The sequence below is a fragment of the Pleurodeles waltl genome, chromosome 6, assembly GCF_031143425.1.
Source record: "Pleurodeles waltl isolate 20211129_DDA chromosome 6, aPleWal1.hap1.20221129, whole genome shotgun sequence".
In the NCBI taxonomy this organism is placed as follows: Eukaryota; Metazoa; Chordata; class Amphibia; order Caudata; family Salamandridae; genus Pleurodeles; species Pleurodeles waltl.
This window is the reverse complement of record NC_090445.1, coordinates 1,622,336,989-1,622,357,610: the sequence shown is the minus strand read 5'-3', so window position 1 is coordinate 1,622,357,610 and position 20,622 is coordinate 1,622,336,989. Positions and strand designations below refer to the sequence as shown.

The following is a 20,622-nucleotide window of genomic DNA, read 5'->3' as shown; positions in this document are numbered from 1 at the left end:
AATCAATGTCAGCTTTTCAGGAAACAAGGCTATTCATAAGCGATTGCATGAACTGTAACCAAATTCAATTGAATTTGAACAAGACACAAATTGTTATAATTGGAAAACAACCTCATCTATGGAATGCCACCTTCTGGCCTTCTTCAATGAGCACTCCACCTCAGCCCAAGAATTCAGTTAAAACCTTGGGTGTATTGATTGAATCTAAACTATCAATGAAACTTCAGGTTAGGGTCATGGTCTCAGCCTGCTTTGTCAATCTATGTAAAATTAGGAAGATCAGCAGACTTCTTTCTTTAGAAGCCCTTATACAGGACATTATGGCACTGGTTATTTCGGGAGTCGACTATGCTAATGCCCTCTACTCTGGTCTCCCCAAGAGCATAGTCTGCAGGCTTTTACAAAAACAAAATCAGGCAGCTGGGCTGCTGTACCAATGACCTCAGAGGTGTCATATCACTCCCCTATTGTGGAAATCACATTGGCTTCCTATCGAATAACGTTCCTTTTATAAAGTAGGCTGCATTGTTTTCAAATCTTTACAGAGTCTCAGCCCGGCTTTCATCTCAGCTGGTATCCGCAAATATATACCAGGCCGCAATTTAAGATCCTCTCATCTGAATCTTCTCTCCATTCCTCTTTTTGGAAGAAGCTGGGTGAGACAAGTTTCTCATTTCTTGCACCCCGCGTTTGGAACACCCTTGGATCTGGCTCTTTAGATTGGCCTACGAGTAATCTCTACAGAGTACGTCATCGAAGTTTTGTTTCTGCAGCTTCACTGCCGTGAGACCGTTGGTGAACATGCACTTTATAGGCTCAGATAACATAACATGAACTTTTGCTGTGGTTTAATTGCAGTATGTGAAACCAGAAAACATGGGATCTCTCCTGGCTTCCCTGTAGGACCAAATCATGTGATCCTAGGCAAATATCTTTCTTGATTTCATAGAATGTAATGTAGCTCCATGTATAATCAGAATCTAGGCAACATATATGATGCATCATGACAATGAATTGCTTCTTAGTTCACTAATGTCTTTGTTATCAGGGTGGAGAGTGTATAAATGTTTCTAAGTTCGTGCTTATAAAACTATCATTTTTAATAAATGCCCCTGAATGCAGTGAAATAATCTGCTTTAATATGGTGAAACGCTTCTGTTAAAGAGGTACACATTTTACATTTTGAAGTGACTGTGTGATATTTTTACGTAATGTGTGTTGCACAAATTACATGCCACACATTTTTATGGCTTTGCTATTGAACGTTCTTGAAGAGCCAAGTTTGCCTCGGCTCTTCCTCTTAATTCATTGTGATTGAATTGTACTTGTATTTATATAGTGCTTACTACCCCTGACGATCCATTGAAGAGGTTTTCAGTGAATACCATGCTACTCCAGAATCCTAAAAGATTTAGTGGTGGATTAGTATGAGAATTATTAGTTATTAATTTGAGCGGTGGACATGTGAATCTGTTAGTTGGATTGAATAGGATAAAGGAGGTATGGGGGAGGGAAGAGTCTAGAAAGTGTTATTTGGGCGTTCTTATGAGTAAAATGAGGTTTGGGATGAGTAAAAGGAGGGATAGAGGACGGAAACGTTTGGAAAGTATTATTTGGGGGATCATAGAAGTAAAATTATGTTTGAGATGACTCAAAGAAAGGATAGAGGAGGGAAGAGTCTAGAAAGGTTTATTAGGGAGATCATAGTAGTACACTGAGGTTTGAGATAAGTTAGAGAGTAGAGGTAGGAAGAGTAATACATTGGAGAGACTTTAAGTTTTTTTCTACCGTAGGAGTAAAGTCATAAATCTACAGGTATATAACTACAAAGAGAGATACACATCTATATGGAAAATAATAAAGAGATGTAAAGCTGTATTATATAAATTCCCTTATGTACATATGTACATGTATGGGTGAATAGTAAGAACTATGACTTTGAAGTGTTTTTGTACATAAAGCTAACTTATTGATGTATTTTTACTAACTTTTTTAGGAAATTTTAGGGGCTTTATATTTTTTATTATTATTTTATATTTTCTCCAATATTGTAGTAGTGAAGCACTTAGAGGTACAATTGTTATGACTACATCTACACATTGTGATAGATAAAAAATAATACAGAGATCAGTAGGCGTATAATCAAATAACTTATATAGCTATCACACTTTGTGATAGATCAAATAAAATAAAAGCTAGATCCATAAACGTATAAATACATGACTTATTTGCAAACTATGCAGTGACCTATATACATGCTAAGCATAAAATTATATCTGTATAAAAAAACTATCAATAATTAATAGTAATTCATCAGTAAGTTATGTATTGTTTTAATTAGCTCGAGTAACAAGCACAGTCGTCATCCATTCACTCAGACCACATACATACAAAGGGGCATATTTGCAAGCCCCTAGCACCGCCGGTACGTCATTTTTTTTTTACGCTCTGGCGGGGCAGAGTGCATACCAATGTCTAAGGCCATGCAAAGCCACTTTGCGTGGCTTTTTATGGTCTCGTAGATATGGTGTAAGACAATGCAGCAACTTGCACTTACCCTACATAAGAGGGGCATTCCATGGATGTTGCAGTGTGTTTTCCTACTCAACCACATGGATTTTAATGCATTCCCAGATTTACAAGTTTGTGTAATCCTGGGAATGCATCAAAACCATACGCCTCCCTAGGAGAGGTGTAATGAGGAGAAATATCTTAATTTTTTTCCTTGTTTTTTCTCTTTCTGTGTGTACTGAATTCTGGAAAAAGTCTCCATGGATTGATTTTGTGCGGGAAGTGGTGTTTTGTGCAGGAGGTGACCTTTCCTGCACAAAAACAATCCTGCTAACAATGCAAACACCCTTACACCCTGGTGGAGGGGTGCCTGCATTGGTGTTAAATACCATATTATGCACCACGGCTGGCTGAAAGGACAGGAATGCACTGTATCTCGTCAATACAGTGAATTCCTGCGCTTTCAAATTGGCGCACAGTAGCGCAGCAAAAAGAATTGCAGGGCTGCCCTATGCCAGTTTTTTGTGAATATGCTCCATAATGTATGACTCACAATGACAAATACAGAGCTATGTGTACGTGAAAATGTGAAGTCACACCATCAAAAAATGTGTTACTCGTAGCGTGATACTTTTTGACTCAAAAATAAAACAAATGGAGTTTTTTTGTGTGTGTGTGCTATAAATGTTGCTGTTCTCCACTAGAGCCACGAGATGGCAACACGACCTCAAAAATTCCTCACAAACGGAAGGGTAACCTCCCTGATGTCTAAATGGATAGTCACATTCAAGAGGCTGGAAAAAAGAGAGCAGGCGCACAAAGATGTTGAAGGCCAGGCTTTTATTAAGTGTGCACATCCCACACGCAATCGGAAGCCGTTCGTAATCACAAAATGCGTATTGCTACGTTTTTACTTTTATACAATAGAGGGGAATAGGGCGTGCACTAAACGATTTCAAACCGTGCTCTTGATAATAGAGCACGAGACCTGAAGAAGACAGGAAACGAGTGTATTATTGCAGTAAAACAACGTCTATAGTCTGTTTTTCAAGGTTCATTGATTTGTGTTATTTCTGACGCACACAGAAGCTGTTTCAGATAACCTATTTAGCTACAGAGAATCTGGTGTTTTTTTTTCTTTTACATTATTGTCCATGCAGCGTCAATAAAGATTGTTACATTTATTAAGAAAAACAAAGGCAGTAGTGGAAACAATGCCTTACTGGTATACAATTAAAAGAATAACGAATTCATAGAGAAGTTAATAAATAGATCTGGCTCGTGTTTTTGCAGTGAGTTCTGTCAGTGCCAGATGTTACGGGATGTTTAGAGTTGCTCAGGGACGGGCGATCCTGCGGACTTTTCTCTTGTGTTTTTAAAGTGCTTAATGTTGGTATTGAAAGTGCTCGAGTGCAGCAGGCACTATGGATTTTCTCTCTTGTCTCTCCAAAGCGTTTGGTTCTAGAACATATCATATTTACACAATGACTATTTCGGTAACAAAAGTTCTCGGGTGTTAAAGATGGGCAGGGACGGAAGACCTGTCGTGTTTGCTCAGAGAATCTATCAGCACCGTTGTGCGTTTAAAGTGCTTGATGCAATTAGAATCTGGTGTTAAATAAGTGCCCAGGCAGACAGCACTTGTCAGTCACTTTCCTCGATGTTAGAAGCACTGCTTCAAGGTGAAATGCTATTTGATAATTTGAGTTTTGTGGGGGAAGCCTTTCACGTGTTAATCTGCACCTCAAAACATGTGTATCTTACATTCAACAGCTCCTTTTCCAGGGATACCTGAATACATAAAAAATAAATGAAATATTTCTCTAGGTAACCTAACATGAGAAGTGAGAATGAAACCCATATGGTTTAATCCTTACACAAACCGGAGTACATTAAACGTAAAAACAAAAAAAAAACGGTTAAAATCATAGTTATTTATAAAGAGGAATCTGCAATACAACGAATGCAAGCAGAGTTAGCCTACAAAGTTATGAAATGTAACAGTTCTTCCCACGGGAGGCTATAGGAAAACATGCAGTTCCACTAAAATGTAGACCAACTAAGCTAGCAGTTCTTAAATTATCCACTGGAGGGCAGCACTGCACTAAATGACAGCCCTGAGAAATTCATCCAGCCAGAGACTTCAAACAGGCTGGTAGGAATGCGCTAGGATCATTTACCTAGGGAATACAAACTTGCTCTCAATTAAGGATCTTGCTGACGTTGTTTGTAACACTGGACCTTGGCCATGAATTGACTTGTTTTTCTCTGAGGGGTATGCCTTGTAAGATGTAACCCCAGGAACGCTGTAAAGACCCATACAACTGAAAGGAGCACTCTGTAATCTATCTTCAGCATTTCCTTGCAGGTGCTCTGCTTGCGATGCAGACAGTTCAAATATAGCAGGGATCGTTTTCCGGTCCCTCACTTTCAGGATTCAGAGGAGACGCTCTAAAACAGCTTAGGGTCTGTACAGCAGCCCTCTGTCCCACTGGTACAGGAACTGGACAGAGATGTGACTCAAAACTGTTTTGGGGACACCAGCCGAGAAGAAAGGCAGGAAGCAGCGACACCCTTTTCTCGTTAATTTTCAAAATGTGCTCACTGAATGCCGTTCTGCAAGCCTTCTTCCAGGGGCAGAGCCAGTAAGGTCCCCTTCTGACATACCCTACCAACCGCTGTCCCCTCGCTCTGTTCCCTTTGTAGTATCCGAGGACAGGCAGTCTGAACATTCTACCGAATGCTCTCCCAGAGTCGATGGCTCGAAGTTAACACCTCTAAATGTGTCATTTTCAGGCAGACCCAACGTAAGTCTTCTCGCCTCCTGTCATCTTGTTCTGTTGGCCAGATTTACTGCAAAGTTGCACAGCACGGTGCGGCGCCAAAATTTGCAGCGCCGTGCTGTATCACTTTAGAAATGCAGAGATGCTGCATATTTACTAAAATACGGCACACTCCTGTGTTTCTGTCGGTGCTAAATTTAGCTGCTAGCGCCAATGCAGGCATCCGTGCACCATAGTGCAAGGGTGTCTGCGTTGAAGGGAGTGATTGTTTATGTCCAGGAAGGTGTCTCTTCCTTCACATAGTCTACAATGGCAATTTGGCACTTCTATGTGTGTTGCGTAATGTAGCGCACATAGAAGTAAAACATCGTCATTTTTGAATGATTGTTTATGTGCAGGAAGGGACACATTCCTGCACATAAACATTCATTCATGGCCGTTTGCCCTTTCTATGTGTGTTGCAGAAAAACGAGGAGGAATAAAATGATTCCTTGTCGTTGTGCCATACTAACGCCACCCTTTGGGTGGGGTTAGTTTTTGGTGCTGCCACAGATTTACGCCTTCTTGTAAATCTGGGGCAGTGTCAAAAGCAATGGGTGTTGTGGTGGAATGCCCACAGCAACCATTGCACACCCCTGATGCAGAAAACTGTGTCAGAGAGGGCCCATCTTCACAAGGTGGCATTAAGCCACAAAAAATTGGCTTAGCGCACCTTGTAAATGTGGAGCACAGCACAGGGCCACTGGAGCGTCACAAAAAGTGACGCTCTAGTGGTGCTAGGGCCTTGTAAATCTGGCACTTACAGATTAGATTCACAGCTGTACTGTAGCTTTAAGAGACAACGATGTATTCTTTTGAAAAGAAAGACAAGGGACATGTGTAAAGTGAGGGTTGTTGGGGACTCTTCGCCCACATACAGTTCTCTGCATGGCTTTTGGTGCAGGCTGGATTACCTCTGTTGGATTTAGCCCTGTGCCCCTTGTGAACCCTGCACAGTGCATTCATGAGTTGCACAGCAGTGGCTTTGAGTGCCCAGTATTTGTTTAAATGAGAGATGTTGCAGCACAGAAGTTATTGAGTATAAAATAACTTTACAAACATATTTATCTTGACTGAATGGGACCACATGCAGTGAGGTGGTTCTAAACCAGGTGGAGACGAGCCTTGAAACGTGTAAGGTATCGTGGCCACTGCCAATTAGCCTGGTGTGGTTCACTGCAAGTTTGTGCCTGCACAAAAAATGTTTGTAGGAAATGTAACCAGCAGAGGCGGCAAGATTTGCAGATTTGAGGGGCTGAGATGGGAGGTGTTCAACTCACTGAGCCATCTCCACGGTCATCCGCCCAAGTAATAATTAGTATAGTTTTACTAGAAGCTGGGGGGTCTTTTGACGTATTTTTTTTGTCAGAGCAACAGTATCCTTTTCGGTAGCCTTTTCAGTGAGCATCTGTGCCAAAGTTACAAAGTAGTGCAATGCATGAATTGCGCCACTTTGTAACACTTTGAGCTACATTATGCCTGTGGCAGGCATAATGTATGCAAAGGGGGCAGTCCCCCATTCAGGAGGTTGAAAAAAATGGTGCAAAGAAATCTAAGAGATTTTTTGTGTCATTTTTTTCGGCACTTTTAGCACCTGCTCAGAGCACGCATTAAAAGGAGGCAAACCTCTGTTTTCAATGAGCCCCAATGGGCTTTGCAGGAGTAGTGTCAACATTTTTGATGCTAGTCCTGTAAAGCTCCAAACTAGCATCAAAAATTTGGACTCTTGTTTCCCTAACTACTGCCATGGTAGCGTTAGGGGGCGCTAAGGGTTGCAAGGAAAGTGGCACTTCAGTGGGTGCAGCGCCACTTTCCTTAAATCAGGCCCTTAGTCTATTAGCAACCTTATTGAATATTGCCAAATGGCCATCCAATCAAAATGCTCTATTTGCAGGCCATAGCTCCTGTTATAGGCCTACAAGAGGAGCCTTCTCCCTGTCCCTGTGGGGCTCTGATTTCTCACCATTCCTCTCTCCTCTAGCAGTAAATTTGCCCTGTGCAGCTACAGTTTTGCTATCTCATCCTGCTGCTTATGTCGCACCAAACGAACTCCTTTCTCTACTGCCTGCGCCTGCAGGGCAAAAACAGCTGTTACTTACCCTCCTTTCATTATGGGTTCCCGCCTGCAGCTCCGGCCCACAATTGGCTGAAGGGTAACCAACAGCCGTTATTGACCGCAGGTACAATAATAAACAATGGCAGGGTAAAGGTTCATTGGAATAGACAAAATACACCTGTGAATGCGTGTACACAACTTGTACTGCAGCAGACCCTACTGATTTACATCTTCCCACAAATCTGTCATCCACAGGTTGCCTCATCCCACACTAGGTACTAAGGTATCAAAAGACTGCAACTAGTTCCTTCAGAGCGCAAGAGCAGTACCCCTGATAGTCACTCCTCTTGGCTGTGATCTCATTTAAGATCGATTGTACTACTGAATATCGACCCCCAAAATATAATGATACAAGAATATCGAGAACAGACTTTTGAGGGATGACATATTGAATGTTCAGTGCACATATAGGGAAGTACAGATTGACCATACCTAACTCCACATGTATGTACCTTGAAGATATATGTACTATATGTACCATGTAGGTACATATATTTGGAGTTAGGTAAAGAAAATCTAGACTTACCTGCCATTATTTCTTTTTTCAATATTTTGTCCTCTATATTGTGCCCCAACGATATTCTGGGGTCGATAATTAGGGCGTGCACCTTTAAGATCTACATGTTGAAATGTTCCAACATCTTTTTCACTATCTCTCTTGTCTTCTTTCTTCTAAAACATCAGAAACTACAGATTTGGGGAACAAGAAGGAGCTGAAGTCCATGCCTTTCATCACTTACCTTTCGGGCCTGCTGACTGCTCAGATGCTATCAGATGACCAGCTGATCCTGGGGGTGGAAATCCACTGTGAGGAAAAGGGGCGTTGTCCATCCACCTGCCACCTGTGCCGGCGGGCCGGCAAGGAGCAGCTCAGCCCCACTCCAGTGCTGTTGGAGATCACCCGGGTGGCTCCTTTGTACAGCCTGATCCAGGACAACAACACCAAAGAGGTCAGTGTGACTCCGGAGGAAACTGCTCCTACTACTCCCCCTCTCTATGTCGTGCTTTTCTCTTCCCCATCGCCTCTTGGGTCCCCTAAAGTGCTCTCGTCTTTTACGACATTTCTTTCTATCTCTCTCATTCTAGCTCTTTCTGCCTCTCTCTCCCCACCTCTCTCTTATATGTGAATTGAAATGTGTGCATTCAAACTTTCTCTATTTATTTTCTCTTCCTTTTGATTTTCTGGTCTCCCTTTCTCTGAAATGATCCTCTTCATTTTACCTCTTACTCCCTCACCGCAAGCCCTTCATTTGTTTCCTTGCTTCTCTTTTACTCATTCTGTTACACCTTTCCTATCTCATATATTCTTTCTCTTCCCCCACTTTCACTAACAATAACTTCTTTAAGAGGTGGTTAGATTTGCTGAAGTAATCCATCATGGGATGGCATAATTTGCTTGGATTTTGTTTTTATACAGGTATACCATGCACACCTATGTTAAATTTCCTCTTCTTTCTAGACTTTGGAAAGCAGCACAACTGAGGTCAAAAGGGCTGTTTGTACTTGATGTTATGGCACTCTGTAGATCCATTTTGAGAACGTGTAGGGATATTTTGAGACTCGGTGCACAGCCATGGGGTTTCCACTAGTTGGTGGAATCAAGAAGATTCCATGGCACTAACCATCCCTAAAGGGGTCAGAAATCATGCTTGAAGATGGAGACCCCATCTGGCAGACAAAATTACGTTTGTTGAATTTGACCTTTAAAAAGGTGGTGTAGGAATATCAAAAAAGGCGTTGGAGTGATAACAAAGGTCTGGATTTTAAAGATGACCATTTGCTCCTATTTCAAAACACTTTGGGCAATATTTATGGCCAAGTGATGGAGTGAAGCAAGTCACCTCGCTGTGCAGCGCCGCCTCACAAGGATAGGGCAGGAATGCGCAGTATTTAAAAGAATATGATGCATTCCTACCTCTATTCCTGCACTGGCTCTTTTGGCAGCCTAGTGTAAATGCAGACACCCGATGCACCATGCTGCAATGGTGCCTCCGTTGTAAAGAGGATTGATTTTATTCAGGAAGGTGTCCCTTCCTGCACACAAACAGTCACCTGAGGCATAGTCCTCTTTCTATGTGCGCTGCAGAATATAGCACACATAGAAAGAGGAAGTAATGACAAGAAGTAAAGATGTTTCTCCTTGTTACGCGTCACCTGGGGAGGCATAGGTGTTTGGCACATTCCCTTTTACCAATTCCGGAAAATCTGGGAATGCAACAAAATCCATGCGACAGAACGCCCATGAAATGCCTCTTAGAGCAGAGTAAGGCAATGCAGCGATTGGCACTGCATTGCTTTACTCCTGATTTATGAAACCACACAGGGCCACACAAGGTGGCCTTGCGTGGCTTCATAAATCCCACTTTTCACTTGCATCACTCATAAATAGGCCCCTTGGTACCAATATCCAGTGATAAGGCTACGTTTTGGCTCTGCATACTCTTGTGAGTTGGTATATAGGCAGTTCCAAATTGTCATTGTTGCAATATTTGAGACTGGAGGTGACAATGGTTGCTGATTCCAAAACCTGTTGGTGAAAATAAATAACCACATTTTCATTAAATCTCTTTAAGACCGGAAGAGCAAATGCCCTCAGTGTGCTGAGAAAACCACTTGATCTCTGACAACTGATTCTAGGGCTGGACTGTCTAATGCAAGGGAAAGATGGCGCCCAGACGCCTCCAGTTCTGTCTGTGGCAGATAATACTGGTTTTGTTTCTTCCAACAGAAGGTGGCTTGGTATAAAAAATGAAGACAAACAACTCAATCATCATGCAAGATAGACACAACGAGAGGGTGAAAATATTGAGTTCTGCATAAAACCACATATAAAAGTTCGGGACGAAATACAGTGATTGAAAGGGGAGTTATTATCGCCTGAGACAAGGTGTCTTCTAAGTAACAACTTAAGTGAAAAATTAGTCAAACAAGTCCACCATACACCCTAAAATATGAATCTGTAAGGTGTGGTTAAAGAGGATGGCATAGACAATGATGTGAAGTGTCTCTACGAGGTGTGACATAATAAGGGTACACTTGCCTTTTTTTGTCATTCATCTCCCTGATTCTGACAATCAGAGACTTCAACACAGTCTCAGTTTTTCTCAGAGACCTACCTTTATCCTCCATGAAAAGCATTAAGCGTGAAGTTGGATTAAAAACTTAGTTGAACTTGAGCTGGTACGACCTAGACAATCAATTGTATAACAAGGGGAAGCTGCGATGTGGGACTCTGGTTTGCCAGGTCTAGGCAGTCCAAAGATAATTTCTTGTATAACAGAATCTAAGTGACTCCATGAATCAATGATGAACAGACCCTGGGACCAGGCAGCAGTCCGCATTAAAGTCTTGAATATTTAACATAAATCTACGCTCTGTTAAAAATTATAAGTGGGAGACGTGCTCTTCAGGTGAAAATCTACTCTAAAAAGATTGAACAAAGAAAAAGGGTAATCTACAGAGCACAAAGCTTATTAACTTAAGCCTTTGAGCCTATATTTGAAAGTGTACATCAACATTTATGCCCAAATGGATGATGCTAAGTTTAAGCTTTTTGTCTTTTATGTATTTTTTCTCGAACTTTTTTTTTCTATTTGTAATTAGGTGAGAAGCTATAGTTCCTACTTTTTAGGTCGAGCACGCAAGCGCTTTGACCTGTTGTAATCTATCTGCGGGTTTTTAACCGCTCCCACCACACACCCATCACCATCACTCGTTTGTGGGCTTGCCTTTCAAAAATCCTTTGTTATCATTGGTAAATGCTTTACATTTGCCCCTCCTTGGGGCGGTTTGGTTACCGCCTTGGACACCAACCCTGTTACATGGATAATTGCACAATTGCGTATTCCTATGACTGCGAGCAAACTTATTTTTCCTTCTGTGTGTCTCCTTCACACTCATGGCAGCCATGGAGCTTTGAATCGGCTCGCTTGTGTCAATTGTTTTACTTTTCATTTTCAATTTAAGTGGCAAGAAAAGTCCAGTTTGGAATTTACAACGTTAACAGCTCTAACTCAAGCAAACGTGAGACCCATTGCATTGCAAATGCTTGTTTTTCTATTTGTGGGCATGAGTGCATCCCTTTTTTCAAGCAGAATTTCTTAAAATTGGTATAGATCAAGCTGGATTGTTATTTACCTGGTACACAATTATCACCCATAAATTCCTCAGCAGTTGGAATGAGCCCCACAGAGTTAGGGGGGACTTGGTAGCAACACTTGAATTTGTTTCTAACTGTATTAAAGATAAATTTATCCGGAGTCCCAGAGCCACATTATATGGTAATATAATTATAAAAATGCATCATAATAGCTGTATGTTTATGTTCGTTAGTAGCTTAGGTGTTTTACTGTAGTCTGTCAAGGAGTATGGGGAGCTTTGCACAGTGTACCATGTTTCTATGGATATCTTTCCAGATTTTAAAAACCTTACTTTTTTACTTGGTCCTTTTGTTATAGTGCTATGCAAGTTTTACATGCCCAATGTTTCTTTCTTGTAATCGGGCATCAAGTTTAAGTGTTTGAGTTTAAAACTCTTCGTATACTTACGTTATTTTCAGAAGACAGTGTGTAGCATAAAATTCATGTTATAGCTAATACTGTTACTAGCAAAAGAAATACTTACTCTATACTAGTACTATTGCTACTATCACTGTTATAATAATACTACGAAGAATTATTATTGTTGTTATTATTATTATTATTATTAGTAGTAGTAGTAGTAGTAGTAGTAGTATTCTTGTTATTATTATTGTTGTTTTTGTTGTTATTATCCATGGGATTCTGCAATCCCTTTTTAAAAACCTATTTCTAATTTCTTTATAATAGGTGACCTGTGATGCACCCAGTCACATATTATAAAGAAATGATGTCAGAACCCACTTGTAATAACTTATTACAGTTGAGTTCTGACACTACAATGCCTCCTGCCAGAGTGAGCAGCTGAGGAGCAAAGCAGATCAGGGCATGGAGCTAATTTAAAGCAGAAACAAACCTAAACCTTTCTTTCTTGTTTCTGCTCTGTTTCTCTAGCTGCATAGTGACAAGCAGAAAGGAGATATTTATGGCATCATGTTTATTTTTTGCACTGGTTAAATAGGATTATAGAATAGTTCGACTTTTTCTGCATGTTTCTGCGCACTGTGAGCTACTGAACCAGTATTTAAGAAACTGACTTGTATTGACTGATTCTAATATCTTGTTTGCAACAAATATCTAACAGCCTTTTTGATGTGTTTAATTTTGTGCTAGATATTCTATTTTTAGTTTTCATGTTTGTGAACATACTCTAACTTTCATAGGAAAGAGCTATGCAGCAAGCATTTAAATGGTTTGTGGGAAAAAATGATGGTGTGACCATGTATTATATGAAATAAAGTACCCCATGCCGTGCATGTTAAGGACTCCCAGTGAAGTGCAATATCCTTATCATGTCTGGCAAGGAGTAATATCCCATATATTATTACTAACACTAATGGTAGTAGTGGTATTATTAATATTACTAATTGTAATAATAGTGATAGTTGTAGTAATATTAGTGGCAGTTGTAGTAGAAATATGTAGTAGTATTAGTAGTGGTAGTGGTAGCAGATATCATTGTAATAGTGCTCATAGAAGTTCTTGTTGCAGTAGAAACAGCAATAGAAGTCATAGTAATAACAGTGGTAATAATATTTGTAGTAATTTTAGTAATATCAAAAGGAGTCCTAGTTCCAGTAGTAGTGATTACACTAATAGTAGCACTAGTTGTAATAGTAGTGGTTGTAACATTTATAGTACTACTTTTAGTGGTGGTAGTAAGTGTATCAATTGGAATACTAGCTGTAGTATAGTGACAGAAGTATCAATAGTAGAACTAGTTGTAGTACTGGTTTTTGCTCTGTCCTCGGAGAGACTAGTGGTACAAGCATTAGTCTTATTACATTTAAACTACAGCAACTCTCTTTACCTTGGAAGTCCCCAATATGTTGTAAGAAGACTTCAAGTGGTACAAAATGCTGCAGCTCATGTTTTGCTGAAATTACCTAAACATAACTCTGCTTCAGCAGCACACGCTTCTTTGCACTGTTCTTAAGAGGACACAGTTCAAGTCCCTATGCATAGCTTATCGAGTTCTGCACAACAATGTGCCCGGGCTATTACAACATCTAGTTTATCCCCACATCCCCATTAGGACATTGGCCCTCATTTCAACTTTGTTGGTATGACCTGCCTACTGCCGCGGCAACGGCCGTCAAAAGACCGTCACCGTGCCTACCAGCTATGTGCCATATTATGACCACAGCCGGATTTCCACCACAAGAACGGTAGAAATCCGGCTGTGGCCATGCCGGCGGATGGCGGTAAGGTGATGCTGCTACCACCAGCAGCGCCATGCCAGTAGACCGCCGCCAGCCGTATTATGACCCATAATACGGCCTGGTGGTGTTCTGCTGGCGGGCGCATCTGGTGGTAGCAGCGCCCCGTCCCGTCTCCTGACAGAGGGCCCCTGGATCCAGGTAAGTCGGGTCTCCGACAGGGGAGGGGGCGGGGTGTGTTGTGTGTGTGTGTGCGTGAATGCATGTGTGTTTTGAGTGTTGAATGCGTGTGTGCATGTACCGACATGTGAGTGCGTGCATGTAGTGAAATGTGAATGCATGTATGTTTGGAAGTGTGTGTGCGGATGTGTGTGTGAATGGATGTATGCATGCATGTAAGCATGTGGGAATAGGTGTGTGTATGCATGTGTGATGGGGGGACGTGAATTTGGGGGGGGGTAGGAATTCCCTGTCACTGCTATGGCCTACCGCCAGGTTTTTCGTGGCATTTCGAACACCATGAGAACCATGGCGGTAGGCGGGGTCGTAATCCCGGAGGTGGCACAATGGCGCCCGCCGGGCTGGAGATGGATATCTCCGGCCCAGCGGCTGTTACCGCATGGTGGTCTTAGTGCTACATTGGCAGGTTGGCTTTAGCCAACCCGCCAATTTCATAATATGGCGGTAAGTACCGCCAGCCTGTTGGTGGTACTTACCACCACATTATCGCCAACCGCTGGGGTCGTAATGACCCCCCTTGTGTTCTTCTGCCATCTGTCTACTGACAATTTCTAAGATCAATTAATCAAGAATTGGTAGTAGGTCTTTTGCCTACCTGGTTCCTAAACTATGGAACTCATTCCCTAATAAGCTACGGAAGACCAAAGATGAACTAAGCTTCAGGAAGCTATTGAAAACTTCTCTGTTCACCTAATTCTCTGTTATGATATAGCTATTGGTATAATTGATTAGTGCTGGGAGGCCCGCTGGTTAGTCATGTGCTCTGGAAATTCCAAGAATAGAATAATAATAGTAGTATTATTAATAATAGTACAAGTTGTAGTAATGGTAGTGGTGGTAGTAATACTAGTTGTTGCAGTCTTAATAGTGATGGTAGTAGCAATAACAACCTCAACAGACCAGTATTAGGACAGTGTACCAGCTTTTCCCACAGCACATCTGACGTAAATGTACTGGAGTGCTTTACTTGAGCACCAGTTACATTACACAAGCTCCCATTCATTTTTATGTTTTTTATCTCTATTTTTTTGAGACATAGGAAAATTAAGTGTTTTGCCCAGAATCACAGGATGTTGAGTCAGCAACAAGACTTGAACCTGGTTCTCCAGTTCTAAAGTTGGCAGCTCTGGCCGTGATGCCACATTCTCTCCACAGGTCACCACATCTATATCTCAAAATTCATCTGTGCTGATTATGTCTGGAATGGATTCACCTGCTGTATGGCAGCAGTTGTACAAGCACCACTCTGTATCAATGGTTCTACATGTCGCACCTGAGTATAAGGCTTACACTAGCTAGAGTTCAATGCATGTAATGCTGCACTTGTAGCAGTCCTGCTGAGTCTGCTTGATCCCTCTCCTGTGTCCCATAGAAAAGAATTTACACATTCTCAGTGTTGCATAGCACCCTAGTCTGCCACCCTATTGTATGGGCAGGCTAGTGCCATCCTAGAGGTGCACTGGCAACAAAGGTTGATGTCAACTTGTTTTTAGCATCTTGGCCAACTTTCTGTAACGTGCCAATATCACATGCTGGCTGACAATGTGAGTTGAAAACCCTTGTAGCAAGCGTTTCCAACTCACAATGTGTGTAATGCTAAGCTCAACTCATGTCCATCAGGATACCATTGGCACCCTTTGAAGGCTCAGTTTGTTTTTCAGATGGGGTGATATTACAGCACAAACTGTCATCCCAGTTTGAGTGCAGAGTCTCATTTGCACTGATTTGGCCCCTGAGAGTCGGTCTTTTTGTAGACCTTTGACGCAATGGGAGATTAATGCCCTGCTTTATATTTTGGTATATACAGTGCATCTACCAATCGGTGTGCCACACCCGTGAAACTCTAAACAAGGGCCTAAGTGATTTGACCAGGATCACATGATTTAGTCCAATAGGGAAGCCAGAATAAATAAAAAAAACTGATCTAGTTATACAGTCTGGAACCTAGCCCACAGACCACAATGGTTCCAAGTGGCTAAATGCAATTAGACTCTGCAACCCCTGTGTTTTATCCTTTTTCGTAACTCACCAGAATTATTTAGGAACTTGTCCATGTCACCATACTGTTACCAAGCAGAAGATTCTGTATAGAGTTTTATTTGGGTCATTCTGCTTTTACATCATATCTGAGCGACGGCCACTGAGGGTTTATGGACAGCGTGCTCTGCCATTACCCCCTCTAAACAATGGGCTATGAAGTTTGTCATCACAGTATTAATAGTATTAAATCTGAAAAAAGAATAACTTTTGATAGTTTGACTGGCAGCATTTCCATGAACAGGGAGCAGTGTCACGTCTGTACTAATTGAGCAGAAGGCAGACATCAAATTTATACATTTGTAGTTGAGTTTTTATCAGAAATAAAGAAGTGACACAATTCTAATAATAATTGAGTATATTTATAAGTAAATTAAATACGGCCGGGAGTACAGCACAGTGCTGTAACTGAAGCCACACTCAGCTCAGCTCTTACAAACAGCGGTTTTTATACTCCTGGTGGACACATAAGTTTCACCTCCTTCATAACTTTTACAATTAACAAAGACCGTAATTAGTAATTCTTTAAACGCTATCTCACTGCTTGTTACAAAAATACAGTTATAACAGATTTTATACATATATATATATATAGATATATATCTTTCTACATACACAATGTCCTTCGATCCTACCCTTTGAACTCTATCAATATGTCCTCCCTTCACGTCTACTAGACTTTGAAGTTTTACGGTCTGTCTCCCACTCTAATATAATTAAGTATATTTATAAGTAAATACAATACGGCCGGGAGTACAGCACAGTTCTGTAACTGAAGCCACACTCAGCTCAGCTCTTACAAACAGTGGTTTTTATACTCCTGGTGGACACATAAGTTCCACCTCCTTCATAACTTTTACAATTAACAAAGACCGTAATTAGTAATTCTTTAAACGCTATCTCACTGCTTGTTACAACAATACAGTTATAACAGATTTTATACATATATATATATATATCTTTCTACTTACACAATGTCCTTCGATCCTACCCTTTGAACTCTATCAATATGTCCTCCCTTCACGTCTACTAGACTTTGAAGTTTTATGGTCTGTGTCCCACTCCCTGCCAGCCTTGAAACACAAAAATCTAGTGCTGCGTCTCCCTTTCAGCCTGTCATGATTTACCCCTTCTCCTAACCCTGGTAACAGAAAGTGGCTCAGACTCTCCTCTCTGTATGTGTCCTTCTAAATTATCTATGGCATGCAAAGTCAGACTGTGACTGCTTTTACCCTGCTTTTACCCTCTCTCCTCATTCTCCTTTTTGTCTCTGCATCCCTACTTGACCATTGTATTCAAACCGAGGCCTGTACTTTTCATGTATCACATACTCGTCTGCACATTTGTTTTCTATGTCGTGTGTTGACCAGAGTTGGCCTTCTGTCGTTTTCTTTAGGCCTATTACACATTTTAGTCTACATCTGAAAATTCAGTGGAACTTCATTATTTGAACTGGAAACACGCCTTCTCCGTTTCCCTCCCCCAAAACACTTTCACCCCTAAATACAGCGATTGCAACAAGGGCCTGAGGACAGTGGCGGCTGGTAATAATAGAAAGGAGGATGCAGACGGGATACACACATACACACTCACTTACACTCATTAATTCGTGCAGACACATCCATTCACAACACTCATTACCACATATTCAAACATACATGCATGCACAGACTAAAGATTCATAAAAATAAAAATAAAGAAAGACACACCTGCAGCCCAGCATAGGAGGTCCGAGGGGGGTTGGAACTGCTGCCTTCCCTCATTGGCTGACCAAAGGCAAGGCAGCAGTCTCAACCTCATCACAGAGTAGGATGGGGTCAGAGAGACTGCTGACCCCACCACACTGCATCACGATGTGTCACTCATTGACACTCAGCCCTGGGTGCTTCAAGGTCTTAAAACTGAAGCACCCAGGTCTGAGTCAATGAGTGACATTGCTCCTCCTCACCGAGCGGGAGGGCCTAGAGGACGTTTGCTGAGCTTAGGAGGTCATGCCCACAGGAGCTGTGACCTCAGCCCAGCAAAGTTCAGCTCAGGCAGCCAGGAGCCTGTACAAATAGTGCATGTCTAGTTCCTGGCTGCCTGACCTGAAAATGAAGAGTGTCTGTCAGCTGACCTTTGCTCAGCCTGACAGACACTCTTCTTGAGAGGCAAAAGGTGAGGGGGAGTGGCCCCTCATCCCCAAAACATGGGCCACAGCTGACTGAGGAAAAGTGTGCCACAAAGAGAGGCTTTCTATGTTTATATAAGCATAGAAGCAACAACTCATAAGTGCTCTTCGTGGCTCAAAGTGGCCTATTGTCTCATGGGCTTGGAAAATGAGTTGCTTTACAGGTTTGGCCTGATAGCACATCTGTTGACAGACCTTATGTGTTCACCAGGAAAAGCAGATTGAAGAATTATAGAAGGGAGGGGCTTTGACTCCACTCACATATTTGTCCCCAGGAGTACAGCATTTAATTGGGCAGAAGTACTGCTTTTGCACCGAAAGAGTGATTTTAGTGCACTCCTGCTTGCTTGTGGAGAGTTTCTCCTCATCTAATATGCCAGCACGCCAAAGCATACTGACATAGCGGCATGCAAGGGTCCTCCAGCCTTCTGGAATGTGCAGCTCATTTTGATTTCATAGGCACCTCTGCGCTGGCAACATCTGGAGCGTGGGGACGGTAGCCTCCATCATGCTCAGCAATGATTTACTTCTGTGCTGAAGTCACCATCTACCCAGGTGTGTTTATTTTTGTTGGAGCATGTGACTTGGACAGAGGTCATTGAAGCGCTTTGAAGCATTTTACATTTGTAACTGATTTCTACACAGTCTCAGGATGTTGAGCTGAGGCTGGGATTTAAATTTGGTTTTCCATTGCCAAATCCAGCATCTTTTGATCCAAAGTCACATTTCTTCCTTGTGAGCATTTTTTCTTGCTACCCCTGAGCATCACATAAATGTCTGCCAGGCGCCAGAACTAGCACCAAGAGGTGGGAGAGCAGCAGCAGTATGTGCTCCCTGAGTCTCATGCTTCCCTCATAGCGCCATCTGAGCAGCTCGTAGAAGCAGCGAGGAACACCAAATCCCTTTCCTGTCACCCCAATAGCAAACAAAGCATGGCATTGTTGCTTAACGTCATGTGATTTCTATATTGAAATGTGTCTTTACTCTATGAGGATGTGTAAGAAACTGGAGTATTAATTGCGAGCGGTCAGCACCCACCTCAAATAATAACTGCAACCTTTATTAGGGTGAATCCTTAAAACCACTAAATTAACCTGGACTAAACCCCCTGGTAGCTATGGCACAGAGCACACAGGCTTAACTTGTAATGTGTAAAGGATTTATACAGTATTTGGACAGTAATAAAGTCAAAATACAACACAAGGAAATCCCAAACCAATTTAGAAAAATAGAATAAATTTGAAAATAAAATGACACCAAAACTGCAAAAATCCAATAAGTGAACCCAGAGTTGTGAATTTCTAAAGTTTAAATGTAAAAAAAAACACTAAAACGTTTTAAGCATGATCATCTAGTTGCGCTTGTCTGCTACCAAGTTACAAGTTAAGGCCAACAATGATGAAGTGAGGGTAGGATGCAAGGACCAGGGTTTGACCTGGCTGGAAGTTTTACCTTTGGCAGTAGTCTCTGAAATGGAAGTTCAAAAAACCCTCAACGAAGCAAGGAAGCAGCCTATGGCCAAAGAGGGCTTTGCATTGTTGAATAGCCATTGGATCAGGTCTCGGTGAAGCCGTAGACTTTTGGTGTGAAAGCTATAAGCCGGAGAAATCTAAATTTAGCACCCAGAGAACATCCCTCACCAGCTGGATACTTTTCACATCTTCACCTGGAGAAGATTTCTAACTTCGACCTAGTGACCTTTTGGGAGCTCGGAATCTTTCTACAGGGCAAGGCTGCAGGCTGTAGCCTTCTTCAAAAGGTCCCGCTGAATTGGATTTGTTACTGTGGAAAATCGCAAGTGGGAGCACCCCGGGGTTTTGGCCTAGTGGCAACGCACCTTTGTCAGATGAGCTTGGTAGGTTGGTCTCGGTCCTCCTAAGGTCTTAGAAGCCAAAATGTTTCTAAGTATCATATTTCAGCATATGTTAGGAGGAGTGCCCTTCAACACCAGCAAAGGGTCCAGGACCTTGGGGACAGCACTTGGGGGTCAAGATTTACTACAGCAGAAACCATCAGCAGGGTCTGGAGCAGGTCCAGTTGAAACTGGTCAGCTGAGAAGTTGCAGAAAGGCTTCTTGAAGCTTGTGTGTCCCTGTAGCTTGTAGTAGTGATCAGCCTTTGGACACTTGGAGTCCACTTCTGTGACCTAGCCAGACCCTTGACTCTGCTTTTCTTGTTCCTTTGTTGGCACGCCCACCCCTCATTCGGGAGTTTGTGAGAGATCACTTAACAAGAAACTATGCACTGAAATACCTGATATTGACTTAAACATGCAAATCAGTGGCAATCATCCATCTGAAAGGTACACAACGGAGTGCTATATATCTTCCCAATAAAGTTTACTTTAGTATGTATTATTGTTCTGTTGGAAATGACTATCTTCTGTGTGATATCTCCCCAGATTGTTGCCCTCACTCTTTTGTTGGCTGTAG

The 20,622-nt window shown here is 41.9% G+C and overlaps 1 protein-coding gene across 1 annotated transcript in view; it reads left to right on the top strand.

The window, feature by feature from the left end:
- Positions 1-20,622, top strand: part of ASTN2 (astrotactin 2) — a 2,164,803-nt gene that overhangs the window by 1,827,479 nt on the left and 316,702 nt on the right. The window contains exon 17 of the mRNA XM_069241522.1: positions 8,134-8,399. Within this exon, the coding sequence (XP_069097623.1) occupies positions 8,134-8,399 (266 nt within the window). The remainder of the gene's footprint in view (positions 1-8,133; positions 8,400-20,622) is intronic.